General features: G+C 51.7%; 1 protein-coding gene across 2 annotated transcripts in view; it reads right to left on the minus strand.

The window, feature by feature from the left end:
- The window catches only part of LOC115149072 (retinol dehydrogenase 10-A), a 21,252-nt gene that overhangs the window by 4,525 nt on the left and 6,727 nt on the right, over positions 1 to 10,000 (minus strand). For both annotated transcript variants that reach the window (XR_003866789.1, XM_029691577.1), the window contains exon 3: positions 3,015 to 3,113. Coding sequence is in view for 1 of the 2 variants with exons in the window: in XM_029691577.1 (XP_029547437.1) it covers positions 3,015 to 3,113 (99 nt within the window). In the remaining variant the exon portion in view is untranslated. The remainder of the gene's footprint in view (positions 1 to 3,014; positions 3,114 to 10,000) is intronic.

The raw sequence follows: 10,000 nt of genomic DNA on the forward strand, positions 1-10,000 counted from the left end.
TCCCATTGGGCCCAAACTGGTTGAATCAGCGTTGTTTACACGTCATTTAACTCCTACACCGGACCGCACTGCAGTAATGACAGAACGTTATCACTGTCTCCCTCGCAGGCTGGGTTCTACTTCCTGTTAGCTACACAGATACGTCCCAAAGGGCGCCCTAATCCTTATATAGTGCACTACTTTTGACCAGAGACCTATTGGATTCCCTATGGGGCCCTAGTCAAAAGTAGTGCACTATATAGGAAATATAATGGCATTTGAAAACACACCACAAAAACACACTCCAGGCCCTGGGTTAGGGCAGGCCCTGGGTTAGGGCAGGCCCTGGGTTAGGGCAGGCCCTGGGTTAGGGCAGGCCCTGGGTTAGGACAGGCCTGGGTTAGGGCAGGCCCTGGGTTAGGGCAGGCCCTGGGTTAGGGCAGGCCCTGGGTTAGGACAGGCCTGGGTTAGGGCAGGCCCTGGGTTAGGGCAGGCCCTGGGTTAGGGCAGGCCCTGGGTTAGGGCAGGCCCTAGGTTAGGACAGGCCTGGGTTAGGACAGGCCTGGGTTAGGGCAGGCCCTGGGTTAGGGCAGGTCCTGGGTTAGGGCAGGCCCTGGGTTAGGACAGGCCTGGGTTAGGACAGGCCTGGGTTAGGGCAGGCCCTGGGTTAGGACAGGCCTGGGTTAGGGCAGGCCCTGGGTTAGGGCAGGCCCTGGGTTAGGGCAGGCCCTGGGTTAGGGCAGGCCCTGGGTTAGGGCAGGCCCTGCAGGCGCTAGGCTGGGAAGGTTTGATGTGGTTCACCCAGGAACTAATCTTTAAAAAGAAAACAGCTTGGGCCAACACAGATGCGTCGTGGAGAAACACAGAGAGGATAAGTCAGACGTGACTGTACCCACGTGACAAGCCTGGCAGACTATGGCTCCTAAATAAATACTCCCTCCTGCCTTAAAATCACATTCAAGACATTTCTAGGAAGTATAATAGGGTAGCAAGAACCTGGACTGTGTTCCAGTCCCTTTGAAGAGAGACTTAATCATTAATAATGATAACCTGGACTGTGTTCCAGTCCCTTTTGAAGAGAGACTTAATCATTAATGATGATAACCTGGACTGTGTTCCAGTCCCTTTTGAAGAGAGACTTAATCATTAATAATGATAACCTGGACTGTGTTCCAGTCCCTTTGAAGAGAGACTTAATCATTAATAATGATAACCTGGACTGTGTTCCAGTCCCTTTTGAAGAGAGACTTAATCATTAATAATGATAACCTGGACTGTGTTCCAGTCCCTTTGAAGAGAGACTTAATCATTAATAATGATAACCTGGACTGTGTTCCAGTCCCTTTGAAGAGAGACTAAATCATTAAGGATGAGAACCTGGACTGTGTTCCAGTCCCTTTGAAGAGACTAAATAATAAAAAATGATAACCTGCCCACGCATTAAAAAGAGGGAGTCCATGTGTTCTGGAATATTAAAAACCATCCTAGATAGAAGGCTTCTACGTGACCCGTGACAGAGTGACAGCCACAGCCTCTTCCTGTTGTCCTCAGGACAAATGACCACAGAAAATCCTTTTAACATTGACTCAGATAACACACAAGAAGAAAACGGTGAAGGGCCTGGATGAAAGAGGACCAGAATTATTTTTAATTTTTAAAAAAAGTATATATAAAAAAAATCACCTCCATTAACAGTGAATTGAGGAGATTACTGAGAGAGCTACGGTGGCTGAGAGAGCTACGGTGGCTGAGAGAGCTGCGGTGGCTGAGAGAGCTACGGTGGCTGAGAGAGCTGCGGTGGCTGAGAGAGCTACGGTGGCTGAGAGCTGCGGTGGCAGAGAGCTACGGTGGCTGGCTGAGAGAGCTGCGGTGGCTGAGAGAGCTGCGATGGCTGAGAGAGCTGCGATGGCTGAGAGAGCTGCGGTGGCTGAGAGAGCTGCGATGGCTGAGAGAGCTGCGGTGGCTGAGAGAGCTGCGGTGGCTGAGAGAGCTGCGATGGCTGAGAGAGCTGCGATGGCTGAGAGAGCTGCGGTGGCTGAGAGAGCTGCGGTGGCTGAGAGAGCTACGGTGGCTGAGAGAGCTACGGTGGCTGAGAGAGCTGCGATGGCTGAGAGAGCTGCGGTGGCTGAGAGAGCTGCGATGGCTGAGAGAGCTACGGTGGCTGAGAGAGCTACGGTGGCTGAGAGAGCTGCGATGGCTGAGAGAGCTACGGTGGCTGAGAGAGCTACGGTGGCTGAGAGAGCTGCGATGGCTGAGAGAGCTACGGTGGCTGAGAGAGCTGCGATGGCTGAGAGAGCTACGGTGGCTGAGAGAGCTACGGTGGCTGGCTGAGAGAGCTGCGGTGGCTGAGAGAGCTACGATGGCTGAGAGAGCTACGGTGGCTGAGAGAGCTGCGGTGGCTGAGAGAGCTGCGATGGCTGAGAGAGCTGCGGTGGCTGAGAGAGCTACGGTGGCTGGCTGAGAGAGCTACGGTGGCTGAGAGAGCTGCGGTGGCTGAGAGAGCTGCGGTGGCTGAGAGAGCTGCGGTGGCTGAGAGAGCTACGGTGGCTGGCTGAGAGAGCTGCGGTGGCTGAGAGAGCTGCGGTGGCTGGCTGAGAGAGCTGCGGTGGCTGAGAGAGCTGCGGTGGCTGGCTGAGAGAGCTGCGGTGGCTGGCTGAGAGAGCTGCGGTGGCTGAGAGAGCTACGGTGGTTTCACAAATAGCCCGATGAAGATGTTTCTCTCCCGCAGAGACCTGTCAGCCTGTTCTTCACTTAGAGCCAAGGGCCCTCTACCCCCCCTCCCCCTCCCTAGCTACAGACATAGGGCCCTGTAACAGGCCCCCTGGGGGGGGGGGTGCTACGAGAAAGGCAAATCACCCTGTGTGAGGGTCAGTGTGTAATTGGATCCGCCAGACTGTGCTAGCTCAGATACATGTGTGTGTGTGTTTCACCTGGGTCCCTGGCTGTGTGGACTAGAGCGATACTGTAGATGTAACTGGCACTACATAGTATCCCTAATTGCAGAGAGTGCGTCTCCGTCACGTGTGGTAACTCACCTCCACGCCGGCTGTGCTGAACAGCCCCAGAGAGCTGGCAACCGTCACAATGTGGCCGTGGTTCAGCTCCAACATCTTGGGAAGGAATGCCTTGGTGGTCTGCAGCAAGGAGAGGAGAGAGGGGAGAGGGGAGAGGGGAGAGGGGAGAGGAGAGAGGAGAGAGGAGAGAGGAGAGAGGAGAGAGGGGAGAGGGGAGAGGAGAGAGGGGAGAGGGGAGGAGGGAAGGAGGGAGAGGGGAGAGGGAAGGAGGGAGAGGGAAGGAGGGGAGAGGGAAGAAGGGGAAGGTTAGTTTACTGGTACAGTTTGTCTCTGCCAAAGACCTTTGATCCTCACCCTCTCTCTCTCCCCCTCTCTCCCCCTCTCTCCCCCCTCTCTCTCTCTCTCTCCCCATGGTGATCAGAGAAAGAGAGAGACTTTTTGAATTGACTTCCATAAAACAGGCAGAGCGATGTCATTAGAGCTGTAACTTAGTGAGTTTGGGTATTAACGGCTTCCCTGTGAATTTAAGAAAGAAACAGATATTCAACGACAAGGAGAGAGAGGAAAACAGGAGAAAAGGGGAGAAACACGAGGAGAGAGAGAGAGACAAGAGAAGAGAGAGACAGAGACAGAGAGAGAGAGAGAGAGACAGAGGCAGAGAGACAGAGAGACAGAGAGAGACAAAGGCAGAGACAGAGGAGAGAGAGAGAGAGAGAGAGACAGAGAGAAGAGAGAGACAGAGAGAAGAGAGAGACAGAGACAGAGAGAGAGACAGAGGCAGAGAGAGAGAGAGAGACAAGAGAAGAGAGAGACAGAGAGAAGAGAGAGACAGAGAGAGAGACAGAGGCAGAGAGAGAGAGCGCGAGAGAGAGAGAGAGAGAGACAGGCAGAGAGACAGAGAGACAGAGAGAGAGACAGAGAGAGAGAGACAGAGAGACAGAGAGAGAGAGAGAGAGAGAGAGAGAGAGAGAGAGACAAGAGAAGAGAGATGGTTTACTGTACGAGTCTGTTCTTTTCCCACACAGATCCAGTACCCAACGCTTTGCCCAGCTTTAAAAACCTCGCTGACAGAACCAATCACAGCCCCCCCCCCCCCCCCCCCCCCCCCCCCCCCCCCCCGGACCACGATGCAATTCTACCTCTGTCCACGCTCTGCAGCGGTCTGGGGGAACAATACTCAGAGCGATAGGGGACAGAGAACGGACAGACTATTGCCACGTCAAGGTCTCAGTAGATACAGAAGCTAATTCAATGACAAGTCAGTGAGGTGCTGAGATGAAGGATGAAGTTGCCCCTTAGAAGCTGATCTCGGGTCAGTTTTCGAGACAACCCTCTAACGTCTAAGGTTATAGGATTTAAAGATTACTGATCCTAGATATTTGCCTTAGTGGAACTTCTATCTGGAGCGGTGAGAAACACTAGAGGAGACTGAGAGGCCGAGTCTCAAATAGCATCCTATTCCTGTCGTAGCCCAACGGGTCCTGCTCAACAGTAGTGCACTACACATAGGTTAGTAGGGTGCTATTTGGGATGCAGCCTGAGATGACTAACACTTGACGGAGAGTGAAGACTAACAGCGTTGGAGGGATATTGAACAGTGCAGTGAGAGATTGAAGAAGGGTTTTCAGAGTGATATCCATGTCTCGCCCAACATATCGGGTCAGTACCACTTTGGATCGGTACCACTGTGATTCAATCAGCAGGCATGGGGTCTCCTCCACCACTATGTGAAGGGGTCTCCTCCACCACTATGTGAAGGGGTCTCCTCCACCACTATGTGAAGGGGTCTCCTCCACCACTATGAAGAACGGTAGCTGAGGTAGAACCATCATGGTTTCCTCAGTCGGCCATTTTTTTTTTTTTTTTTGCCACAGCGAGGGCCTAAAGGCTTCCCACACGCTTCAGTTCGGCTGGCGCCTGGCTGAACCAGGCTGGCTGAACCAGGCTGGCTGAACCAGGCTAGCTGAACCAGGCTGGCTGAACCAGGCTGGCTGAACCAGGCCTCGCCTCCACTCAGCTCTAGGCCTCGCCTCCACTCAGCTCTAGGCCCCGCCTCCACTCAGCTCTAGGCCCCGCCTCCACTCAGCTCTGGGCCCCACCTCCACTCAGCTCTAGGCCCCGCCTCCACTCAGCTCTAGGCCCCGCCTCCACTCAGCTCTAGGCCCCGCCTCCACTCAGCTCTAGGCCCCGCCTCCACTCAGCTCTAGGCCCCGCCTCCACTCAGCTCTGGGCCCCGCCTCCACTCAGCTCTGGGCCCCACCTCCACTCAGCTCTAGGCCCCGCCTCCACTCAGCTCTAGGCCCCGCCTCCACTCATTACCATCTCTACCATTACTGGTGACATAAATGGGCGTATAACTCAAATCACTGAGAAGAAAAAAAATCCTATTATATTGTGCTTTTAACACATACTAGAAAGAGAATGTATTACGGTATAATATTGATTGCTGATCATGCAACGTTTCAAATTGCACCAATCCCCATTACCCTCAAATACCATTTTTATTTTAAAATCACTAAGAACCTTGTTGGTTGAATGTTCCCCATGTTGCAGCACTTGGTGACCACAGCCTGGAAAGAAGAAGCCAAGAGAAACACAGTTCTAGAGGACATTACTGAGTTCTAAACATGCCCTGATGGAACACAGTTCTAGATGACATTACTGAGTTCTAAACATGCCCTGATGGAACACAGTTCTAGAGGACATTACTGAGTTCTAAACATGCCCTGATGGAACACAGTTCTAGAGGACATTACTGAGTTCTAAACATGCCCTGATGGAACACAGTTCTAGAGGACATTACTGAGTTCTAAACATGCCCTGATGGAACACAGTTCTAGAGGACATTACTGAGTTCTAAACATGCCCTGATGGAACACAGTTCTAGAGGACATTACTGAGTTCTAAACATGCCCTGATGGAACACAGTTCTAGATGACATTACTGAGTTCTAAACATGCCCTGATGGAACACAGTTCTAGAGGACATTACTGAGTTCTAAACATGCCCTGATGGAACACAGTTCTAGAGGACATTACTGAGTTCTAAACATGCCCTGATGGAACACAGTTCTAGAGGACATTACTGAGTTCTAAACATGCCCTGATGTTGGGTTACTGGAAGAAGATCTGATACAGGCGCAGAGAAACAGCTGCACTTTTCCAGGATATTCAAATCAGAAATTGCTGCAATATTCACATTGAGTGATGGTGGTGGTGGACTCAAGGAATATCAGGACTAGGTAAGGAGTGGAGACGGGCTTCTCCGTGCCAAGATGGCGGTGGGTGAGTAGGGCGTGCAAACGGAGCATTAAGCGGAGAGATGCTTATACCTGGTCCCGCCAACTCAACCCAAAACCCACTCCCACGTCCACAGTGGGAAGGGAGGGTCCTTTTGATTTGGTCCAGCAGTACAATGACTGGGCCTACCTGTCATCAGGACAGGAAAATAAGACATGACTGGTAAACTAATATTGAAAAAGATCTGTCAGAGATGTAAGTTAGACTATCTAGCTAAATTGACTGTCATTGATAATTCCAAGACTTGTGATTCTAGTTTAGGTTAAATGAGGTATGAAGGAAAGCCTCCTGGTTATACGCATAACGGGCAAAACAGTGACCACTCCACTCACCGCCAAAAAACTCCCAGCCCTCCCATGATGCCCTGCTTCTCAGGAGTGTCGGCCTCGACCTCCATCGACCTCTGACACGAAACGTGTGAAAGTGACCAGGGGCTCATGTCTTACATCAGAGAGGTCCGTAATTGGGCCTCAACGCTCTCAGTTCCGCTTAATTACCCAGACCAACAGAGCCACTCGGCCTCCCGCCCCCCCCCCCCGTCTCTAATTGCTGCATACCCCTAAGACAATCTTGCCCACACAAAGCTGCTCGCAGCTGGGGTGTCACAGTGTATTAGTGCTAGCGTCTGACCAACAGGAATATGAACGAATCCAAGAGAAAGGCCAGATGGATCATTTAATTAGAAGGACCAAGGAGGCTGGAGACAGAACCAGAATGTCCTTTGGTCAACAACAAAAAAAAACACCCATAAGGACATTTTGTTTTTTTGATTGCTGTATTGTTTGAGGCTTGAGAAAGTGGAGGGTTTGTGTAGTCATAGCGACAGAAGTGGATTCTTGAAGAGGTTGCGAGGAGAAGGACACAGTCAGGTGTGTCTGTATAGTGTGGGATCATGGGATGAGAATTATTAAAAAACGGTAATTCAAAAAGGGAATCATCCTTCATGTGCTTCAGTATGAAATCATTTATGCATAGAAAACTCAGCCTAGCCAGCGTAGCCTAGCCTAGTCCAGCCTAGCCCAGACTAGCCTAGCCAGCGTAGCCTAGCCCAGACTAGCCTAGCCAGCGTAGCCTAGCCCAGCCTAGCCTAGCCAGCGTAGCCTAACCCAGCCTAGCCAGCGTAGCGTAGCCCAGCCTAGCCAGCGTAGCGTAGCCCAGCCTAGCCCAGACTAGCCTAGCCAGCGTAGCGTAGCCTAGCCCAGCCAGCGTAGCGTAGCCCAGCCTAGCCCAGACTAGCCTAGCCAGCGTAGCGTAGCCCAGCCCAGACTAGCCCAGCCAGCATAGCGTAGCCTAGCCCAGACTAGCCCAGCCCAGCCTACAGGTGCTCATATAAAAGCAGTCAAGTATGACCCTTCTGCCTGGCTGCCTCCTTTCTCTGGGCCGGGCAGGAATGCAGGGAGGGGGAACTTGGCTCCTGTCGCTTGGCATCACGTCAAGCCCATTATCCTTAGACAATAAACCAATTGTCACATTAAGTGGTTCAGACAGCAGCTGACCGTTAGCCTCTGGTCTAATCTAGCCTGGAGGAAGTGATGGCCTTCCTTTTTCATATCCTACTCCTTTTGGTTTCCCACCATGCCATTCTCCATGGAGCGTCCCACGACATGGGTACTGAGATAGGAGGGACACTGCATCACACACACACACACACACACACACACACGCACGCACACACGCACACACACACACACACACGCACGCACACACACACACACACACACGCCTGTTGAATACCCTGATTAAGATAGTGTCACCGACACTATCTAGAGTTATTTTCACTACTTAAAACTTTATTCACATGAAAAATGAATCAAAGCGGAAAACTCTGTACCTCCTCACTGTACTCCAGCCAGAACATTCCATATCCACTTACTCTGTGTGTGTGTGTGTGTGTGTGTGTGTGTGTGTGTGTGTGTGTGTGTGTGTGTGTGTGTGTCCATTTACTCCCATTTTCTTAACACTACCAGGCCAGCTGTTGAGTTATCAGGCATCGTCAAGTCAACAAAGAAGTACCCCTCCTCTCCCTCCTCTCCCTTCAACACAGGAAAGTGAAAAGCACCAGGGATCTGAGTCAGCGCCGGCTGATCCGTGACCGAATGGTCAGAGCTGGACCCGGTGACTCCCATCCTGGGCCGGGCCCTCTGAATCAGGCCTTGGGGGATCACAGGAGCCACCAGGGGCCCAAGGAGGAGAGCACTGCGTGTTAACAATCTGGCAGACTCATGCTTAGATAACCACCCACTTCCTGCTCACGTCACTATCGGAGCTACATTCCCACAACACACGCAGGCAAACCCTCCTGCTCAGAAACACTTTAAAACAAATATCCTCTCTATACACTCAGAGCGTTTTAGATGGAGTCAGAGCAGTGAACCACCTGACAGGTCGCGTTGGATCAGAGAGGGGAGGAAGAGACGGGAGGGGAGGGAGGGGAGGAAGAGACGGTAGGGGAGGAAGAGACGGGAGGGGAGGAAGAGACGGGAGGGGAGGAAGAGACGGGAGGGGAGGGAGGAAGAGACGGGAGGGGAGGGGAGGAAGAGACGGGAGGGGAGGGGAGGAAGAGACGGGAGGGGAGGGGAGGAAGAGACGGTAGGGGAGGAAGAGACGGGAGGGGAGGAAGAGACGGGAGGGGAGGAAGAGACGGGAGGGGAGGAAGAGACGGGAGGGGAGGAAGAGACGGGAGGGGAGGAAGAGACGGGAGGGGAGGGGAGGAAGAGACGGGAGGGGAGGAAGAGACGGGAGGGGAGGAAGTGACGGGAGGGGAGGAAGAGACGGGAGGGGAGGAAGAGACGGGAGGGGAGGAAGAGACGGGAGGGGAGGAAGAGACGAGAGGTCAGTGCTGGTTGAGAGGCCAATGAGGGAGAAGAAGACTTCAAACTTCACTCTAAGGACCAGACTTGAGCGTCATTCAGAGATGCAGAGATGTGATAGTCTGGCCTCTCCTTTGTGAAAGCTATGTGCTTTAAGGGGCAGCAGTTATCAGAAAATCATTCACAACTGTTACCCTGGGTGGGCCAAGCTACTGCCAGCCTGCAGGATATTAGTTGGTTTAATAATAAGTAAAATGCCGTTAAAAAGAAAATAAACAAAATGGAGGCTTCTGGAGAATTTCTTTATTATTTTCCTCTTCAGAAAACATCAATTTAGAATAGACAACAGCCGGTTTATGACCAAGCAGAGAGATGACAAGCTTGAGAAAGTAGCAGAAGATCAAACTCCCAGCATCCTCCTCTGTAAACTAAAACTGACACAACAACTGGACCACTTTCCCTGATTTTAATCTGTTCCTTCTGGAAAACACTCGAAGAACCACTGAGTTTAAAGATTTAAAAGCAACAAACGAGTTTTAACGTCCTACTCGACTAATATATATATATACAGGAAGATCTGTACCCTACTAACCCAACACACAGGAAGATCTGTACCCTACTAACCCAACACACAGGAAGATCTGTACCCTACTAACCCAACACACAGGAAGATCTATACCCTACTAACCCAACACACAGGAAGATCTATACCCTACTAACCCAACACACAGGAAGATCTGTACCCTACTAACCCAACACACAGGAAGATCTATACCCTACTAACCCACAGGAAGATCTGTACCCTACTAACCCAACCCACAGGAAGATCTGTACCCTACTAACCCAACACACAGGAAGATCTATACCCTACTAACCCACAGGAAGATCTGTACCCTAC

Source organism: Salmo trutta, chromosome 2 (genome assembly GCF_901001165.1).
Source record: "Salmo trutta chromosome 2, fSalTru1.1, whole genome shotgun sequence".
Classification (NCBI taxonomy): domain Eukaryota; kingdom Metazoa; phylum Chordata; class Actinopteri; order Salmoniformes; family Salmonidae; genus Salmo; species Salmo trutta.